Below are 21,518 nucleotides of genomic sequence, written 5' to 3' on the forward strand. Positions count from 1 at the left end.
GTGGATAAATTGAGAGAATGTGTGGATAACCAAAGCCTTTAGTATATACAAAACACTTTCATGGGTTCTTGTTATGTTACTTATACCCATAAACAATAGATTCAACTAAAACAATGAAGAAGAGTGACGTGAGCAAATAGCAATAATAAATAATGCTGATTAGAGATACACAAGCTTAGTACGTTTTAAAATGGTAAAATATCAAAGGACTAAACTATGTACGTCCATGCAAGCTTATGTATAATTATGTGATATAGCAGTGATAACATACTGGATATTAGTCTGTAGACACAATGGTAAAATATCAAAGGACTAAACTACGTACGTCCATGCAAGCTTATGTATAATTATGTGATATAGCAGTGATAACATACCGGATATTAGTCTGTAGACACAATGGTAAAATATCAAAGGACTAAACTACGTACGTCCATGCAAGCTTATGTATAATTATGTGATATAGCAGTGATAACATACCGGATATTAGTCTATAGACACAATGGTAAAATATCAAAGGACTAAACTACGTACGTCCATGCAAGCTTATGTATAATTATGTGATATAGCAGTAATAACATACCGGATATTAGTCTGTAGACACAATATCTCTTGAGCCCTGTATCAATATATAATTGATGTAAAAGAGATTTTGTTTTTAAAGTAAATGAAATCAAGCAATTGTAAAATGAATGCAAATGACGAGAGTTTGGTTCGGCACCACACTACTATTTCGAATACAACTTTATACTCAAATATTGACAAAAAAAATTAAACGCAACCGTATTTCTTGTTTTAATAATAAAATCATTGAACAGAAGTTATAAAAAAATTATCGGGTTTAAGACGTATATAATTAAAAGTATTTTGAATTTGAAACTTAAAAATGAAAAGGCAAAGTCAGTTCAAATGTACGTTTATCAATAGAACATATTATAAAAAAAAATAGAACTTATTAAAAAAAAAGGTGTTGATATGTATACGAATTTAAACAACGTACAATTTACCTCCCTTTATTGGGAAAATCACCAAATTGGCCACTGCAACGCCGTCTTTGCGAAAATGGCCACCGGACACCCCTTGCCGAGCCGGTTCAAAATCCTGAAACGGCACAGGAGTTTTTTTTAACGGCCGTCCACTCCCAGGTTGACACGTGTCCGACATTCCCTGAAACGGCTTGAGAAGGAAGCTGTGAACGACACGTGGCTGTTAATGTGGAAAGATCTTAGCCAAGCCGTTACAACCGGCTCATGTGGAAAGATCTTAGCCATGTTCCTTCAACGAGCCAAGCCACGTTCTTACGAGATAGCCAAGTCGTTTCCGTACGATCTGGCCAAGCCGTTACAGCTGACATCCGAGCCGTTTCCGTGAACTACTTGTGCCGTTTTAGCTGGCTCCAAGCCGTTTTAGCTGGCGCCAAGCCGTTACAGAAGGTCCGTGCCGTTTCAACACATTGTTCGAGCCGTTTCAGCTGGCTCAAGCCGTTTCAAACCTTTATATTTAGTGAGTGGCCGTTAAAAATTTTTCCCTATATTTTTTGTATTTGTTTTTTCAACAGATTTGTTTAAAGTTATAAAAACATTTGGAATTTTGTAAAAGAAAGTTTCCAACTTAAAATTATGAAGATTCGTTTGGTTGTATACACTGGCGGAAAGTGGGAAATCGTTAACGGAAAGTTGGAGTATGTTGCTGATGCTGATTCAAGTAGACGTGGTTTAGAAATTGAACCCAACCTTTCATACACCGCTCTTTTAAGTAAACTGTCAAACATTTGTAGTTCTACAAACATTACGAAGTTATCTTATCGGTTGTCTTCCTTTAGTGATCCCATAGATATAATAAACGATGAAGATCTTGCAATTTTTTATAATTTTGCTATGGAAAATATTTTTGAAATTTATAAATTATATGTGATTGAAGGGTTTGGTGTTGGATCATCTGGTTTTTCAAGTCCAAAAAAATTTTTAGTTCCTGATTTAAATTTCTGTACTGATGAAGAAAATTATGATGTTGTAAACGACTCCCAACCAAATCCTGATAATTCTTTCGAAAATTGTTCGCGATCTTCATCAATTACTTTTGAACCAGGTCACGTATTTAATAACAAAGAAGACATGAAACTTGAATTGGGAAAAAAATGTTTGTTAGAACACTTTGAGTTTAAAGTAGATAGATCCTCTAAAACTCGGTACCAGGTGTCATGTTTGGTCGACGGTTGCGGTTGGCGTTTCCGTGCAAGGAGTTTTGGAGATAGTGGGTGTTTTTTGTTAAGAGTTTTAACGATAAACACACGTGCTCGAAGACGCTAACGTACCCACATGTTCGTCAGGCAAACCCACATGTTGTTGCTCATTATTTAAAAGAACCTTTAAAAGACAGTGGAAGAATATATCGTTGTAATGAAATAGTGAAAGATTTTAGACAGAGATTCCAAGTTGAGATAACCACTAGTCAAGCTTGGCGTGGAAAAAGTCTGGCACTAGAGCTTTTACAAGGATCAAGCAGAGAGTCGTTCGCAGAACTACCACTTTACTGTTACAATCTTGAGCGGGCAAATCCTGGTTCTGTTACACATATCAAGACTGATCACGAGCGTCGGTTTGAGATGGTCTTTGTCGCGATTGGTGCTGCGGTAAGTTATAGCATTATCTGTTTTTATTTTGTTTCGACAAACTACATGTTCTTGACTCTTTTTAAATAATTTTGTTTCAGATTCGTACCTTTATATGCAATTTAAGACCGGTGGTGATCATTGATGCTGCACACCTAAAGGGTGAATTTAAAGGGACGTTATTTTTAGCTGTTGGGATGGATGGAAACAACCAAATTTTACCAATTTCCTACGGAATAGGAAAATCAGAGGATGGTGAATGTTGGACATGGTTTCTGTCAAAGCTTAAAGAATGTATCGGTGAAATACCTGAAATGGCCATAATTTCGGATAGAGCGAATTCTATACATCTGGCTGTTAGAAACGTCTTTCCACATGTTTATCATGGGTTATGTTGTCGTCATTTAATGATGAACCTACGTTTACCCTCTGATAAAAAAAAAGAAAATGAGAAGTTGTGGTGGAAGACATGCAAATCGTACCGATTGTCTGATTTAACGAGTCATTTAATGCTCTTTGTCTTGCCGTTCCTAGAGTGCGACACACTCTAACAAGTATTGGGTTCGGTAGATGGGCACGGGCGCATTGTCCAGGCAATAGATATCATTATATGACATCTAACAGCGCGGAGTCTATTAACGCTTTATCTAGACACTCGCGTAAAATGCCGGTAACACAACTCTTAGAGTTCTTCCGGCAATCTGTACAAAAGTGGTTTTACGATCGCCGTTTGCAAAGTATACATGAAAAACATTTACTTACACAGTGGGCACAGAAGAAAATTTTTAAAAAAATTGAAGGGTCTAGAACATGGACGGTTGCTGGGATTGAGTTAAACAGTTATTCTGTTGCAGACAGTGGAAAGGGGGGTTTAGTGGACTTTGTTAATGGAACATGTAGTTGCCGAGTTTGGCAGGTTTCTGGTTTACCATGCGGGCATGTTATCGCCGTTTCAAAATTTTTAGGTGAAACCGACTGCAGTAAGTATTGCTTCCCGTGTTACTCCAACGAAGTCTATAAGAAAACTTATGAAGAAGCGATTTATCCTCTCCCGCATAGATCTGAATGGGAGACTCCAGAAGACCTTATCAATCTTCAACCGCCACATATGACAAAGCGCCAGGCTGGTCGTCCTCGAGAAAACAACCGAATCTTATCCCGCGGGGAAGAACCTACTCCCCTCTATTGTTCCCGATGTAACTCATATGGTCATCATCGGGATGTATGTCGGCAGCCCATGCCGTCAGAAGTTCGTACTCGCAAACACCCAGACAAAGGGAAAGGGAAAGAAACCGATAATCCTGATGATTTTACACAATCTCCTGCTGATTATATGTATCCGTCTTTCAACTTGGGAGACTTTTAATACTTTATTAATTTATTTTGTGAAATTTAATATAACTTGTCGAGTAACTAGTTGCATATTAATATTGAAAATCATTTCATTAAAATATGTTATTAATTTTTTTTATATTACATGCATACATAGAACCATTAAACATTAACAGGTGTGAAGCGCCCGGTGTAGAGTTCATCTGCCATGTACCGTCTGTATCTGAAACAAGCATCCTGAAGGTTTCCTTCGGTCCATGTTAAAGAACGATTCCAAATAAGTTTTTCCATTAGCATACATATGATGACTCCTGAATTTCTGCCAACACGATTTGTTTGAGGAGGCCACACGAAATCCCCTACTATTTGCATGGAACGCGTCTCATTTATTCCTGACTGTTGCCAGTACGATATACGTCCGAGAAACCACAAAAATAAAGACTCAAATTCTAGAACAATTTGATGTACTCTTCTGTGTACGCAAAATGAATCTCCGCAATTAATCGTGTCACAATTATTAGCAAAAAAAATTCTTAATTGTAGTGACTTTATATTTATTTTAAAAAGCAACCAATTTTGTTCGTTGTCCGGTATAGGAACGTATACCTGCAAAAAAGTGAATAATTTTAGGTTCTAAATCAACGGTGTAAATTTAAAAACAAAAATTATTAGCAAAAAAATACTTTCCCAAAAATTATATCAAACACGTACAAGTTCTTATTTAAAAAAAAAAAAAAACAACCCTGACATTTATTATCTAATAACCGGAATGGTCTTCCGCTTCAGAATCATACTCTACCCCTTCTTCCATTTCCGCACGATAAGCTTCAAAACGCACTTTATCGTACAGCCTTTCGAAACAAGATTCGTCGTCTGAGTCTGAGTCTTCGTCAGCAGTAACCGCCAAATTTTCTTGTGGAATAATCTGGTCCAAAGGAAGCTGTTGTTCATCGTGATTAGGTAACGGATCAACCGCCTCACACTGAACATAACCCCTAAATGGTGCTTCACGTGTTGGCTGTTGCACCGGGTTTGGGGGGTTACGAGTTTGTGAATTATTTGGTTCGGGGTTATCTGGGGGTGGGTTTGGGTGGTTAATCGGTTGGAAAATGTTGACGTTGATATGAACGTTTACATGAATGTTGATTTCTTGATTTGCCATGAGGTAGAAAAAAGAGGTAAAAAAAAAAGGGGATGCAGTTGAGCAGTGAACCAAGATGTGTTTAAATAGGTGTGGAGTAAGAGTGGGAGTCGTGTTCATTTAATAAAAAACGGATATAATAAAATAGAAAAAAAAAATTGATAAAGCCTACCGTATCAATTTCCCAGAATGGAGGATATGTTGCTGTAGAACCATTTGCGTATCTGGTTGCATCAATATCTTGTTTATGTAACATGTCGAAGAAATTTGGCGGTAGAACTGTCCAACGAATATCGTTTGACGACAGCGTCCTTGCATTCTCTCGTTCACACATGAGTTTGTTACACCATGCTTGTACGTGCTAAAAAATGATGGTAATTTACTTATTACAAAAATTATGAAACAGATTTTTATTACGAAAAAATTTATTATTAAGGTACCGTTTTTTGAATAAAACCTGCTCCAGTAAATCCAAGTAGTCCCCCCCCACCAATCCTTTCCTAGTGGTGTTAACCCCGTGTAAGAAGAATAGCAACTAGGATTATCTCCTTCGTAGTAAAATTCAAGAACATTTGGAGACCATTGGCGATCCCAAATCTGTTGATTGTTGGAAACGGAAGGAGGAATACTTGTCATTGGTAATGGAGGATGTCACATGTGTAATAAAGGTAGAAGGGACACATATATATATATACATATAAAGACTAGTAGAAAAATATTTAATGTTTTTAAACCAAAAAAATACAATTACATTTCTAATACGGGATCATCATCATCATCACCAAGGTTGTTGTCAGTTGTTGTATCTGGTAACACGGAATCATAAAATAGTAAAGCAAGTTGACGTCGCATACGTTCCGCTGTTTTCTGAGTATCTTTATCATTGTTCAACGGTTTTTTATTTATCAACCTATCAAGAAATATGCAAACCCAAACCCCACAGTCTCCCAAAACTCCGGACTGCTGAGGAGCATCGGTTGCATAAATAACTCGGAAAGGGTAAGTTAACGGTAATGGTCTGTGGGCATTGTAACCATGAATTCGTAGCCAGTGGTCAAACACAAAATTTATATGACACACCACATCCGTTCTTTCCTTTTCGAAAGCATTTAAAAAGCTGAAAGAGCAACAAATTAACAAAGTTAGTAACATGTATGTTGGAGTACTAATAAGTTAAATCTGCCTAATACCTGTCGTATATCGTTAGCGTGTAATTGAGAAGATTGAAAACGCCTAAAAACCAATGAGCACCTTCTATATACAACGGTACGTAAACCTATATAATTAGTAAGCAAAATATTAAATTAATTCAATACGAAATACATTTATTCAGTAATTAATAAGTTGTCGTTCAACATTACCTCGTCAACAGTATGTATTGATGGAAAAGGGTCAACCTGCCCAGTAAAGTAACCTTTACAGGTATGGTCGACGGACGTGTACCGAATTATCGTTTGGTATATTCTCGAAAGCATTCGGCATGTTCTCGTGTCCGTTGAAGTCCATAGTGGGGGCCCACAATTATTGTCGAAGAAGTCAGTGGTCCCGGAAGAGTCAACGATCTTTCGGATGTTGAAAGTTGCGGTCTTCAACTCCTTTGCTTTGCTCCAACGTGGTGAGTTGCTTTGAAAATGAGAAAATGAGGAAACGACATTGTTGACCCGATTTGAATTTCGTTGATGTGGGGAATAGTTGTTTATTGGAACACGCGCCGTGAAACGGCTCAACCTGACGCCGGAAACGGCACTACTTGACAGCGGAAACGGCTCGGCCTGAAATTGGAAACGGCTTAAACTGACAGCAAAACGACGCGCCTGAAACGGCTTGCTGTAGCAGAGGAAACGGCACGGCGTTGCAGCTGTAACGGCTTGAAGTTGCAGTGGAAACGGCTCGGCCTGTCGGTAACGGCATAAACAAGAAAGGGAAACGGCTTGAATATTACTTTATTGAGGCACGTGCCACGAAACGGCTCGGCCAGTTATATGTAACGGCTCGGGCAGTACCTTTATTGAAAGTTGTGATGAAAACTATTAAAAAAACAATTATATAATAAATTATTTTCAAGTTAAATAAGATCAAAAAATTTTCTTAGAACGCCACTCATAGCACTTGAAACAGTCTTAAAACCAATAATGGCTGACAAAAACAACGTATACTGCTCTCAACCAGTTAGTAAATCATCAACGTGGATTCTTAAGAAATGGAGAGCACCCAGACAGTCCGGTGAATCTTCCTCGTCTGAAACGGTCGTGCCGGAAGAAAACAATTTTTTAAATAACCGTCAAAGCTTGCACTTAAAGAGAGCCGGAAGATGGGCAATTCCAGACGACGAATCTGAGAATTGGTCAAAAGATGTTGCAACATTTTACAGTACTGGCGACGCCCCATTCTGTTATTCAGCTGTTTTCACTCGTTATGTGGAGTTGGACAAAACATTTTGGGGTACTTTGTTAGGCTATCGTTGTAATGGCTACCTAACAGCAACGGTAATTTCATTATAAATTTTTTATTATCAAAATTTGTATTTTTTCGTGTTTATTAATATATAAATAATCATTAAACAGCATATTGAGGGATGGACTGAACGACTAATGGCTTGGAGAAACAGAAATTTACAAAAGGATCCGACGTTAAATTTGCGGTGGACAATTCTCCCACCTCAATTCTATGACACGTTACTACAATCGGTTCCTAAAAGCGTGGTTGGTTATGGAAATGGTAAAGTAAACCCATTTCCTTCCTTTGTTGACGTGGATTTTGTGTTTTTCCCACTGTCGATTGACAATAACGAATGGATGTTAGTACGGTTAGAGTTGGCGTCCCAGGAATTAGTTTTGTACCCGTTTGAAAACTTTTATGGACGAGGAGACAAATTTAGGGCAGTTATTATTCCACGGTTGACGAAGCTTAAGGTGTATTTAACTGGGTTGCTTGTGCATTTGAAGTATTGGAAAAAGACAGGAAAACCAGAATGCTGCATAACTCATGAGCTAAACGATAACTACGTGATTTCTAACAGGTCAATCGTAGGAAATGAAGCTGTCTATCTGTGTATGCTTATGGAGCATCTGGTTACAGACAAACCCATTAACATTACTGGAGACGTTAAGCAAATATGTTTGTCATATAGACGATTCATGGCTGATAAACTGTATTTTTGGCGGTGTTTACCACGGCCAAATGTTGTTAAATAAAAAAACTGTTCTTTGTAATATATTTTTTAATTTAATATTAAATCTTCCAATTTTACCCTTTTCAAACCTATAAATACATACATTACTCCCTCATATTAAACAACATTCTCATCCCAAAACTTCACACTAACAAAATGGACTCTTGGACCGACGAGGAAGATATTGCTGCTGTCGTTTCGTACATTGCCGCTCGTGAACTGGGCACTTACTCAGTTTCCGATCCTGCTTTCTGGGAGCAGGTTTTCAACAATTTCTGCATTCACCTACAAGAGATGTCCCAAAGCGTCGAGGCGTTGATGACTCGTCTTTCTTTGGTACGCTTTAAATGTACACGTTTTCTAGGAAGGTGCAAAAATGTGAAAAAAAAATCCGAACATGGAAGAAGAAGAGATCATACAAGAGGCCCTGCTAGACTACGCAATACTTTACGACGAGGACTTTGAACACCTTTCAGTGTTTGAAATTTTAAAAATCTATCTGTAATTCACGAAAGAAGTTTGTAATATTCTATCGTGCAAGTTAATGTTTGGGCCAAAGAGCCGTTTGGCGATATGCAACGTGCAAAAATAAATTAATATTTTAATTAATTAAACTAATTAATAAAGTTAAATAAAAATAAAAAACGGCCCAAAACAAGCTACATAGTTTGGGCCCAAGAACCCACAAAGTTTTAAAACAAATAATTTTAAAATTTATTAATTAATAATTTAACTTATTAAACTAATTTAAGAAAGTAAAATAATAAAAACGGATAAAAAGGGGGTTCTTCTTTAAAGAAACGGCCCCTCCGTGGTTCGAACCTGCGCCCATTGTGTGAAAGCCAAACATGTTAACCAGTTTATCCTCCTACTCGGAGCTGGTAACAATGTTAACTAATTAATTTTTATACAGTACTTTAAAACGGCCCAGTTGACAATTATTTTGAGTCCACATTTGGGCCAGGTTGGGCTTCACGTTGGGCTTAACGTGACAACTAGTTGCAGTCCACTATTTTAATTAATAAAAACGGATAAAAAGGGGGTTCTTCTTTAAAGAAACGGCCCCTCCGTGGTTCGAACCTGCGCCCTTTATGTGAAAGCAAAACATGTTAACCAGTTTATCCTCCTACTCGGAGCTGGTAACAATGTTAACTAATTTATTTTTATACAGTACTTTAAAACGGCCCAGTTGACAATTATTTTGAGTCCACATTTGGGCCAGGTTGGGCTTCATGTTGGGCTTAACGTGACAACTAGTTGCAGTCCACAATTGGCAGATAAAAAAACTTTTCGTCGCAGTTAACAAAACTTATAACTTTATAACATGCAAAACTTTAGAACATGCAAAACTTTATAACATCCAAAATATTTTTTATATAAATATTAAACATAAACATAAAAACACTAAACAAAACATACTAAAACATAAAAACACTAAACAAAACATACTAAAAAAAAAAACTAAAAATAAATCCTAATAGCCTCCCACTCCGAAACATGCTTGAAATCCTGTCCCTCGTCATGACGATAGTTGATCAGCGCCACCGCCTTCTGATCATCCTCTTCAAGGTCGGGCATCTCTCTCTCCACCCTCTGGAAATACCGGTCAAACCTCTCGCATTCCAACCGGACCACACGAAACCTAGAAGATAAGGCGTCCACGCATCGGTTATGGCCCGGACCACGAAGCTGTCCAAAAATTTGTTGAACACGGACCCAAAGGCCACCCTGTCCCCGTGGTGGAGGATTGGTCACTGCCTCCTCCCAGGCTTCGCACAAGGCGATGTCGTCAACTTCTGTCCACGAATTTGCCATTTGAACGGATGAACGGAATGTATTGTCGAAATATAAAGAGTGTTAACGGGGACGGCGTGGAGAAATGAGAAGTTTGGGGGGGTTTATATAGTGGGTAATAGGTGTGGAAGTAATAATGGTTAGCCGTTTACATGGGAAGATGGAAAGGCAACGGGTAAAAAGCCCGTTTAAAAAGCCCAAAACAGTTTATTTATTTTTTTTTCTTTTAAATTGTTACTGTATAGCCCATATAAAAAGCCCAAAGCAGTTTCGTGAATTTGTTAGTGAATAGCCCGTATAAAAAGCCCAAAACAGTTTATTTATTTTTTTCTGTTAACTTGTTAGTGAAAAGCCCAAATAAAAAGCCCAAAGCAGTTTCCTTAACTTGTTAGTGCACAGCCCGTATACATAGCCCAACACAGTTATGTATTTTTTTTTTTCGTTAACTTGTTTTGTGAACAACCCATATAAAAAGCCCAAATCATAATTAAAAGTGAACGAAACACATAATTTTTATTACTAATTATTACAAATTACATAAAAGATATAACATGAAAAAATTACAAACAAAATTTTTCATCGGAACCCTTTCTCATAACAGCAGAAACGGGTAGTAGAGAAAAAATCTCGGTCTCCAAGAAAGCAGTCTTCAGATAACTTGACCAAACCACTGCTTAGAACTTAGAACCTCCCCGAGAACAAATTCAAAGTTAGGAGTGAATCAAAACCCTTCTTCTGGAATTCCAGTCAAAACGCTTGTAGCAATGATAGAGATGCGTCTTTTGCTGGATAGTTCCATCCGGACTAACTGGGTAGTTAGATCCGGCATTTCTGAAGAGTAAGACACTCCAATATGATAAGCAATATCAAAACCGAATTTGATAACTAAAGCCAAGGAACACGTCACTAGCAGATACGTGTGATTTCATAAATATTTCTTGCATTTGATACACAAAAACATCTATGCTAATAACATAAAGAAACCAAGATAACATTTTATTTGAGATTTAAGTCTGTTAGATGGATTCGTTAAACAAGCACACCAAAAAACAAGTGGGTATATATATAGTGAGAACATAAGCTCAAACGCCTTGAAAAACACGTTGAACCCGGTAACGGCTTGAACAACACGTTGACCCGGCATTAGACAGCTGTACCGGCTTCAATTCAGTTCAAACGGCTTGAGCCAGCTGAAACGGCTCGAACAGTGTGTTGAAACGGCACGGACCTTCTGTAACGGCTTGGCGCCAGCTAAAACGGCTTGGAGCCAGCTAAAACGGCACAAGTAGTTCACGGAAACGGCTCGGATGTCAGCTGTAACGGCTTGGCCAGATCGTACGGAAACGGCTTGGCTATCTCGTAAGAACGTGGCTTGGCTCGTTGAAGGAACATGGCTAAGATCTTTCCACATGAGCCGGTTGTAACGGCTTGGCTAAGATCTTTCCACATTAACAGCCACGTGTCGTTCACAGCTTCCTTCTCAAGCCGTTTCAGAGATTGTCGGACACGTGTCAACCTGGGAGTGGACGGCCGTTAAAAAAAACTCCTGTGCCGTTTCAGGATTTTGAACCGGCTCGGCAAGGGGTGTCCGGTGGCCATTTTCGCAAAGACGGCGTTGCAGTGGCCAATTTGGTGATTTTCCCCCCTTTATTTATTGTTATGACAAAAGGATAATAAATTGTTTTCTAAATAAAGAAGTTTGGCTTCTTTTGAGATGTGATGATGAAATGAAATAATTAATGGTCACAAAGTAGATTATACCAACCCACTTATAACACGAACTACACTTTTGAAACCCGATGTTTAACAAATGAATGAGCCAACATACTTCTGATTTGATGTCCGAATTCTTAGAAAGGCATAGATTGAAAGTACATGTCTCCTTTAAAGAAAAAGCATTTGCATTTTTTAATTAACGTGCACTTCTATTCTTTATAGAAAGAAAACTCGTCAACATGGTGCGTGTGTAATTCTGGTCAGGTTAAACAAAGTAACCAAGGATTAATATAGAAAAACTGTACAACAATCTCTTCCATGAGAGCAACTGCCGGTAATAGCTGGAAATTCTAAAAAGATGATAAGATTTGCAAAAACAAAATAAAATAAATAAATAATAATAATAAATTAAAAAAATAAAAACAAAATAAAATAAAACAAAATAAAAATAAAAAAAAGTGTTCACTAAAAATCTTTTCAGAAACTTCTTGCTTGTGCTTGAATCAAGTTATCAAGATAAATGCTATCTGCAACAACTAGAGCATTGCAATCGATAATCGAACTCGGCCTCACAATGAAGACAACGAAGAACAATCGAAGCCGTGAATTTCCAAAATTCCTTGTAGTTTTTAAAGATTGTTTTGACAGCATTTCATCGACTCTTTTGTACCCCCAACATCTAAATTTGGGAGTGCATTGACCTAGTAAAGTTAAAAATTAAAAACATGAGAACCAAGTTTTTTGTACCAACTACGTTTAACTGTGGAAAAACTTATAAAACCTTGTTCTATGTAAGGAAAATCATATGGATATTTAAAGATATAGAAGATGATTTCCTACTTCCAACCTGGTTCGTGTTACATTTTATTATTTTAACGTACAAAGATGTTATATAACCTGTTATTTTTAGAAAAAAAAAAACTAATTATATCTACAAAATGTTGTAGGAGTGTAGGTTATATATATAAATATAGAGTAAATTACTTTTTGAATCCCTGTGTTTTAGTGGTTTTAACCACTTGAGTCCAAAATCAAAAAGTTTAACGCCCTGAGTCCCTAGCCATTTATTTTATAACGTTTTGAGTCCAATTTTGTTAATTTTATAACGATTTGAGTCCAAAAAATTGGACTTAAAAGGTTAAAATTTGGACCCAAAAGGACTTAAATGGTTAATGAAAATGCTTATAGGGACTCAGTTCGTTAAACGTTTTGCTTTTAGACTCAACTAGTTAAAACCACTAAAACACAGGGACTCAAAAAGTAATTTACCCATAATATATAATATAATATTTTGGATAATGCATGATAGATTCTTGTATATCTTTGTCAACGTGGCTTATCTAAATAATCGATTACATGACTAAGGTATATATGTATTTTTATGATAAAATAGCTAAAGCAGTGATCTATAAGAAGAAATTTATGATCTGTATGTGGTCACATATACTCCTTTCATGATTACTTATTCAAATATTAAAGTCCATATTTGTATTTGTAAACTTTAAATTCTTTTGTAAAGTGTGTGTATATATGTGACAGATATTTATTTTCTAGATTAGAATAGCTAATCTATTGTAACATATTTATTTCTATTGTGGTTTCTCTCAAGATGTATTTAAATTATCGAAAAAACAATTTTTTTATTTAGTTAAACTAATTTGAAACTAATAATTCATATCAGCCTTATTTCTTTCAAATAGATATATAACTATTAGATAACACATCGGCCTTACTTATTATTTTTCCAACTATTTCAACAATCTCGTTTCGCGCGCTCTGAAAATTCTAAGTTGAAATGTAACATACATGCGACTCTTTTATAACTTCACACCTTCTGAACCTACTTATAAATATAAGTATACTAATGTTCATCGTGATACTAGTTAGATGCCTCAATGATTTGGATATGAACATCTTTACTACACATATTGATCCTCCTAAGAATTCCTTTTTACATGCTACTATTTCAACCGGTGGCATGCTTCTGAGCATACTGAGCAGTGGCGGAGCCAGTAATTATTTGTTGGGGGTGCGGATAAGGTGTTCAATCATATTTTCAAAGGGTGCTGTCAGTTTTTTTTTTGTTTAAAATATACACTAATTTTTTTTTTCAAGGAGTGTCGGCCGCCCACCTTTGCCAAAGGGTAGGTCCGCCTGTGATACTGAGTATGAATAGTTTGTTTTGATTGTTCATCTCATGAGGTTGAACGTAGCGTTAAAGTTTAATCTTGTTTTTTTTTTCATGCATCTTAGAGATCCCTCCATATATCACGCAAATTTAACTACATAACTGAATTTATGTGACATTGCGCATGACATCAACATGTTATAAAAAAGAATCTATTGTGACATTGCGCACAACATGGTTATAATAAAGAATTGTGTTGCTAAATAGGTTTGTTTTGTTGTTCATTTGTTTTTTTTAATGGCTCTAGTAATGACAATTCCTCAATATATATTATAGTCAACTAATTCATAAGTTTATATTATTGCAACCAACTATTTGACATTCCTTCACATATCCACATCCATAATTACACTCATCAATGGAGTATGAAGACAACATCCAACATAAAACATTCACTTCACTACCACTCAAAGGAAAATTAACTTCATGCTAAAAGAGTAAGAAAAAAGTAAAATAAAAACAAAATACAAGATCATAAAAAAAAAAAAAAAACTTGATTAATACTTAACTAGAAACATAAAGTACTTGACCTCATAATAGATTCTAGTCTTTTCAGTACATCCTCTGCATATGGCCGTGCAGCTATATCATGAGCAGTGCACTGCAGTGCAAGATACATGATCTCTACTATGTGATTAGGGTTTTTCAATGCATGCACCTTAATTAATGGATCAACCCATGCCTCGAGGTGACAATCCGAGTAGCAATATCGTGCCCACTCGACTACGTTTTCATGCAAACCAATCTCGGCATCAACCGGAGTTTTCCCTGTAAGTAGCTCGATTAGGATTAGGCCGAATCCGTATATGTCACTACTCTCGGTTATCTCTTTAGTCTCTTTTGTCTCTGCAATAAGGCAAGTAAAGTTATTAACAATCAAATGCTAGAGAATAATAACACATAAACTATTGCTCCATAAATTAAACTTGGTCATGGCCACATTGGTTGTTAAAGTATGCATTTTAAATATTGAAACATATATGTCAGTAAACATAATTTGGAAGAATATCCGTGTCACATGAATTTAATAAGATACCTAAAAGATGGCACTACTTTTTAAGAAAACATTAAATTATGTCAAGTGAGTGTGAACCAAAGAACAATGAATTTCCAAATTTAAAAAGTATGATATTTTGAAAATAGTTTTTTTTTTTTTTTTTGGTTTTAGATTTTACATCTTATTCATATTTTGTGTAATTTATTAATAAAATTGATCAATTTGAAAGGGAGAGGAGGGAGCGAAAAACAATTTCTCTTTCTATCTATGATGTGCACAGTTGTAAAAGCAAAAAGGAAACAAATTCATGATACTTTGTTGGGGCTTTGTTTACCTTTTTCAATTCATATGTGCATGGATTACTGCCAAAGGTTTATTAAAAATAATTTTGTAAAAGTACGTACCCATAAATACTATTTTTATGTAACAGTGAGACTCTAATCTTTTAAATTGAATAGAACTTTTTATAGTTAATTACAACTACTTATCACAATAATTAGAATGTTTAATACTATAATGCCACGAACATAAACCTATTGTTGTCACCAAACCTTCTTTAATTCCCTAATTTTAACCTAATTTCCAAAGTAATATATACATAGATGGATTATAAATTTCTTAATTAACACTGTGTTGCTCCTATGACATCTCGTTCACCTCCAGATAATTCTCTTTTGAATCGTCCAAGAAACATGATTTTTTATGCAAAGATTTATTTTCATATTTATTAGCTGTCAGTATTCCTAATAATATATTTGTAAAATTATTTTTTAGTTTCATTTTCTCTTAATTGTTATTGTTAGAGACTTGGAGCTATTTTTATAAATTTACTAATTTGAAGAAAAATAATTCTTTGAAGGGCATGTTAAAGAATCAGCTATTAAGAACAAATGGAGAAAAAATTTCATTTCTTTCTTTCTCTCTGTTAGCAAACTAAAACATACTATTGGGTAATAGTGACCATTATAGACAAACTATTTGGTTTAAATGGTTGTTTATGGTTATACATTTGTTTCAAGTAAATAATATTTATAGAAATAATGATCCATGAGGATTTTATAATATTATAGCAAGTTCTTTAGAGTAATTGAGGTCAAAATTGACATTTACCTGGTGCAACATAGGCTGAAGAAACCAAACACTTCATGTCAGGAAATATCATATCCGGAAGACTCAGTTTTACACAGGCCTCATCTTTCCCAGCAACCACCATAACATTTTCCGGTGACATATTGCCAACAACAACAGGCGCCGGTGAGCAACAACCATGCAAATAACGTAGCGCTTTCGCGATTCCTATCGCCATTTTCCCCCGGCTTTCCCAACTTAACTCTCCCATAATTTCACTTAGCTTCTTCCCTTCAACATATTCATGAACCAAGATCAATCTTCCCTTTTCCGACTTGCAAATCGCAACTAGTTTGGCGATATTCGTATGCCGAATCATGCCAAAATCCTTGAGTTTGATTAAGAGATTGTTTTCAAGATTGATCCCATTGAATTCCTTGATGAAATATTGCATATATTTCGTTGCTATCACATTCTTGTGCCCTCTCAAAGATTGTAGAATTTCATCGATCGCTAGCATTTTCGAAGCTTTTTGTTCGAAATATAGCAACTCCCATTCCCCACCTCCGTCTATCTCGCTTTCCATTCTGGTCATCTTGTACAGATCTTCATTTCTTTTTTTAACATACAAGACAACCATAATGGAAATAGCAGCAAATGTAACCACACCCAAAGCCATCCAAAAAAACCACCAATTAAAGTTTTTAATATTAATCATCTTGCATGGTGGTAAATGGGTGCCGGAGGCACCCCCACAAAGGTTGTTTCCGGTCACCGCCGAGTAATTGATAGCCGTAAACACTCCGGTGGATGGTAACTCGCCGCGAAAATAGTTGTGAGATATATTCACTTCCACAAGTGACTCCACATTCCCTAGAGTTTCCGGAACTTCTCCAGAAAGTTGGTTCATTGACAAATCAAGATTTCCAAGAACCGGCAGCCTTGAAAGGGTTTCCGGTATTCCACCGGTGAGATGATTGTAACTAAAGTTGATGTTCACTAGCTTCTTGCATGATGATAACTCTTTGGGTATTTTTCCTGAAAGCTTGTTCTTGCTTAATTTCAGTTCCATTAACTCCGGAAACTTCCCAAAGCTTGGAGGAATGTTACCGGAAAATTCATTTTCCGACAAGTCCAAATTCTCAAGCTTGTTACTACCAAAAGAATCTGGTAACTCTCCTGAAAATTTGTTTCTTGACAAACTTAACATTTGGAGCTTCGGCATTTTCCATTTCCATTTGTTTATCTCACCGGATAGATTGTTTATTGACAAATCAAGAAAGTAAACAACCGGAAGTTCAATAAACTCCGGCAACAACTGACCGGATAACTTATTGTCTTGAAGACGAACCCTTTCTAAGCTCTTGCAAAGGCTCAAGCTTTTAGGGATTTCGCCTTCAAGCGAGTTCGAAAATAGGATGAGTTTTTGGAGATGTCCGGAATTGCAAAGGGTTTTCGGGATTTTTCCGGTGAGATTGTTGGTGGAGAGATCTAGGATTGTAAGATTATTGTACAACCCTAGATCCCCGGGAATCTCACCGGAAAATTTATTAGACCATAACTGAAGTACTTTGAGGTGACGCAAAATGGTGAATGATTTTGGTATTTTTCCAGAAAATTGATTCGAAAACAAGTGGAGTACTTCTAAAACCCTAAGATTAGAAACAAGTTCTGGAATCTCACCTGACAAAAGATTATCACTAACATCAAGAGATTTTAGTTTCTTGAGGTTATAGATTGTTTTAGGGATTGGACCAGTGAGTTTGTTGAAGTACAAGAAAAGGTAGTTAAGTTCGGTAAGATTACCAAGTGAAGGTGGGATTTCACCGGTGAGATTGTTGAAAGCAAGATTGAGATGATTCAACAAGGTTAGCTCACCGATTTCGTTTGGAATTCGACCGGAGAAATTGTTGTAACCCAAGTAGATAAACTTCAAGCTTTTCATAAACCCTAATTCTGATGGTAGATCACCTACTAGTTGGTTAGATGCCAAAGTTAAATCTTGTAACTTTGTTAGATTTGTGAGAGGCTTTGGAATCTTGCCAACAAAAGTATTTCCACCAAGATCTAGATATTGTAGCTCGGAGAACAATCCAATTTCCTCCGGTATTGCACCCGAAAGGAAGTTGTTTGAGAAATCTAACTTCTCAAGTTTTGGAATGTAACCTTTTGGGATCAAACCTGTTAGATTGTTGTTGCTTAAGTTGAGATGAACAAGTGAAGAACTAGAGAATATGTTTGTTGGGATCCCACCAGAGAGTTGATTGTTGGAAAGATCAATTGTTTCAACATGTAAGATCTTGAATAAAGAATCCGAAATCTTTCCGGATAAGTTCTTGCTGGAAAGATTGATTCTGGTGACATGGGTTGAATTGGAATCACACGAAACGCCATTCCAGCTACAAAAAGATGAAGAGTTCTTCCAGTTGGAGAGGAAATTCAAAGGATCAAAGATGGAAGCTTTAGTGGATAAAAGTAACTCATGCTCATTGTAATATCCAAATCCATTGCTAAATGAGAAGAATAAAAACAAGAACATGAAGCATATTGCCTGTGAGTTTTTCACTCTTGTCTTCATTGTAATTGGAACCTGAATGATCAGAACTGCAAGGCTTGAATTGGTGTAAAAGAAAGATGTGTCTCCACCACAGGAATTAAGCAACAGTTTGATCAATCACTTTCTGTCATTATAATGACAAAACATGTTAAACTAAGTCATTGGATTTACTATTCCATAATATTAAAGTAGAGGTGATCAAAGGCACACAAACCACAATGATTGTTAGCCATGCATTAATAAATACACAAAAAAGATAACTATAGTGGTGAAACCCTAAACACCCTTTAGATAACATGGAACTAATCAAACTTAATTTTAAAGATTCGGAAAATTTCTAGAGGAACAATAACTCTAGAACTTGATACACCATACTATACATGTTTGTTTTTTTACGTTGTTATAAATAATTTATCTGAGCGGGTGGGCTACCGGGTTTTCCCCGGAATTGGTGGTGGATGACTCGGGTTAATCTCAGAGTACTCCGTTTGTCCAGTGGGTGCCCCGAGAGTGCTCGGGATTGATTTGTTGGCCGTTCTAAAAAAAATAATAATAATAACCATATAAATGTTATGACGATATCTTAATTATGCATACAAATTATTACGATACCAAAATGTAATGATCATAGCAATCAATAAATCGCTTTTAAACTTTGTCAAGTAAAAGCTTTCTAGGCGCTATCTCAAAACTTAAACTTGTCATACTCTGCATGCCAGATGAAGTATCAAAGCCTATAAATTATTTCTTCAAAACAGATGACAAAGTATAAGGTAGCAGCCGTATAATTTGGTAATAGAAATTATAAATTACATAAGATATACATACATATAAAGACACATACCTAACCATATTCTTTTTTTAGCTTTCTAGCTATAGCAGTAGTGAATCCACCTTAAACTTTTCTTAGTTCTAGATCATAAGTCAATTCAACAAAAAGAATATTGGAAGTACGTACCGTGGACCTAAATGAGACCACAACTATTTGTGAGGATAAATAGAAAAAAAAACAGTAAAATCTAGTTTATGGAAAAATACTGTTATCACACAATATCACTGATTATGTAAAAGCAAAGAAAATCAGGGAATCCAAATAGATAAACGAAAACGATAAGCAAATGAATAGATAGATGTTGTAATCTAGGACAAGTGTAGAAGTTTATGAAGAAATATATATTAATAAATAATAAACATAAATTGTCACATAAACAAACATGAAAACTTAATATAACCTAAGATAGAAAGTACCAAATATAATGATTAGGGACTTGGAAGATGAAGATTCATAAGCATCTAAACATGTAGAGAGGGGTTGATATGATTTGGGTGTAAGGGTTTAAGAATATGAGTGTATATATAGAGTGACGAGCTACAAGTAAAGGAGTCAAGGGGATGGCACGATGTGGTATAATTACCAAAGTGGGCATTTGGACTTTGTGTTTGAACAACGAAGGAGTTGAAAGGAGAGCAAAAAGCAAAAGGACAGATGTGAGGGAAAGTTTAAAGATTTTTTGTCGGAATTATAAGACCAAAATGCTCTTTTGACTGAATTTGGAAAGTGGGAAAAAGGAACCCTTGAAACGTTGGAAAGTACTTTTTATTCCTTTTCTTTTTTGGTTTGTTAGATTGAATTATCAACTTAAAATCATCATAATTGGATATCTCAACGGAAACTCTATGCAAACGTCATGACTCGTTAACAATAATTTGAATGATTTATTGTAGGGTTAATAAAAAAGAAGTTCACTTATTTTGCTCTGATTTTAAAAGGTTTTATTAATCATCAAATACTTACAAGCGATGAGTGTTGGTGCACTTGTGTCTGTACTTTATCTGATTTAAAACGATGTCCTTTGTTAGTCCTGTAAGTTTGACCAAGTCAACCATCCTCCTGGTTTGACTTGGCCAAACAGTTAGTGCATGATAATCACATGTCTGTGTCGAAGGATGTCTCATCGAAGGATAGTTTAGATCCTTCGATGAGCTCGAAAGATGAACCTTCGATGGATGATTGATAGACCTCGATAGATCATCCTTCGAGGTTTACGTAGATCCTTCGACAGCTTTCACATCGATAGATGATCCTTCGATCAATCTATCGGATCCTTCGGACAGACAATCTGTGACGGGTATATATACCCATGTAGTGTGTTCACTTCATTTTATGAGACAAGAGGGACAGACACTCAAGACAGATAGACAGATACGAGAGATAGAGAGAGTATTCTGTCAAGAACACACACACACACTTTGAGAGTTTGCAAAACAGATTTGTAGACATTGAGCTTGTAACCGAACCTTTCATACGCATTAATACAAGTGGTGTTAATCGGTGAATATTGTGTGTCTTGTGTTTGTGCTTGTTTTATCTCGGTTTGCACTCTAGCTTGGATTCCGCACTTGCTAGTGTGTTTCACATAACAAGGTTAAGGTTTGACCTCATCCTCCGAGGGACCTACAAGTGGTATCAGAGCTTTGGCTCTTTTCCTTGTTAAAACCGAGTTTTTACAAGACTTTGGAGTGTTTGAACACATGGTTTAGCACCCGTTTTTAGTGTTTATCTCGCATTTCTTGACGTAAAAACGTGTTCTAAACTAACCGGGTGTGTAAAAGGACGGGTTGGGTAACTTAAAAACTTGTTTTTTAAGAAACTTGGTGATTTCCGGCCAAATTCCGGCTTGCTCCGGTGACCGGATTTTCTAGATAAAACTTTCCTTTTAAGGAATATTTTATTTGTCAAATCTGAGTTGGTAGAAAGTAGGGTCTGACCATACCTTTCTGCCGAAAGTTGACTACCAACCCATCACCTTTTTCACCAACCTGTCACTTTTCGTGTCAACTGTGTCAGTAGGTCGAAGGATATCCTTCGAAGTCGAAAGATCATCTTTCGATCAGAGGAGGTTCGACAGATATTGATCCTTCGAACATCCTTCGAAGTCTGTGTT

General features: G+C 36.2%; 2 protein-coding genes across 2 annotated transcripts; one reads left to right on the forward strand and one right to left on the reverse strand.

Moving 5' to 3' along the window:
• Positions 1–1,616: 1,616 nt before the first annotated feature.
• On the forward strand, positions 1,617–3,159 carry LOC110888981. The gene is made up of 4 exons (XM_035980204.1): positions 1,617–1,770; positions 1,918–2,162; positions 2,270–2,629; positions 2,710–3,159. Exons 1-4 carry the CDS (start codon positions 1,617–1,619, stop codon positions 3,157–3,159), a joined length of 1,209 nt encoding a protein of 402 aa, XP_035836097.1.
• Positions 3,160–14,347: 11,188 nt separating this feature from the next.
• On the reverse strand, positions 14,348–19,946 carry LOC110891441 (probably inactive leucine-rich repeat receptor-like protein kinase At2g25790). The gene is made up of 3 exons (XM_022139134.2): positions 19,822–19,946; positions 16,059–18,697; positions 14,348–14,797 (listed from the first exon to the last, which is right to left on the reverse strand). The coding sequence occupies exons 2-3, from the start codon at positions 18,592–18,594 to the stop codon at positions 14,460–14,462; spliced, it is 2,874 nt and encodes a 957-aa protein (XP_021994826.1). The 5' UTR covers positions 18,595–18,697; positions 19,822–19,946; the 3' UTR covers positions 14,348–14,459.
• Between the last annotated feature and the right edge of the window lie 1,572 nt (positions 19,947–21,518).

The sequence above is a fragment of the Helianthus annuus genome, chromosome 11, assembly GCF_002127325.2.
Source record: "Helianthus annuus cultivar XRQ/B chromosome 11, HanXRQr2.0-SUNRISE, whole genome shotgun sequence".
In the NCBI taxonomy this organism is placed as follows: domain Eukaryota; kingdom Viridiplantae; phylum Streptophyta; class Magnoliopsida; order Asterales; family Asteraceae; genus Helianthus; species Helianthus annuus.

Bases quoted from the DNA above. Each gene is read 5' to 3' on its own strand.
- LOC110888981 (XM_035980204.1), top strand. From the start codon at position 1,617: ATGAAGATTCGTTTGGTTGTATACACTGGCGGAAAGTGGGAAATCGTT. The intron at 2,163-2,269 runs GTAGATAGATCC...TTTTTTGTTAAG, and splicing joins TAGAACACTTTGAGTTTAAA to AGTTTTAACGATAAACACAC. The intron at 2,630-2,709 runs GTAAGTTATAGC...ATTTTGTTTCAG, and splicing joins TTGTCGCGATTGGTGCTGCG to ATTCGTACCTTTATATGCAA.
- LOC110891441 (XM_022139134.2), bottom strand. From the start codon at position 18,594: ATGAAGACAAGAGTGAAAAACTCACAGGCAATATGCTTCATGTTCTTG. The intron at 14,798-16,058 runs GTAAATGTCAAT...GCCTTATTGCAG, and splicing joins TTCAGCCTATGTTGCACCAG to AGACAAAAGAGACTAAAGAG.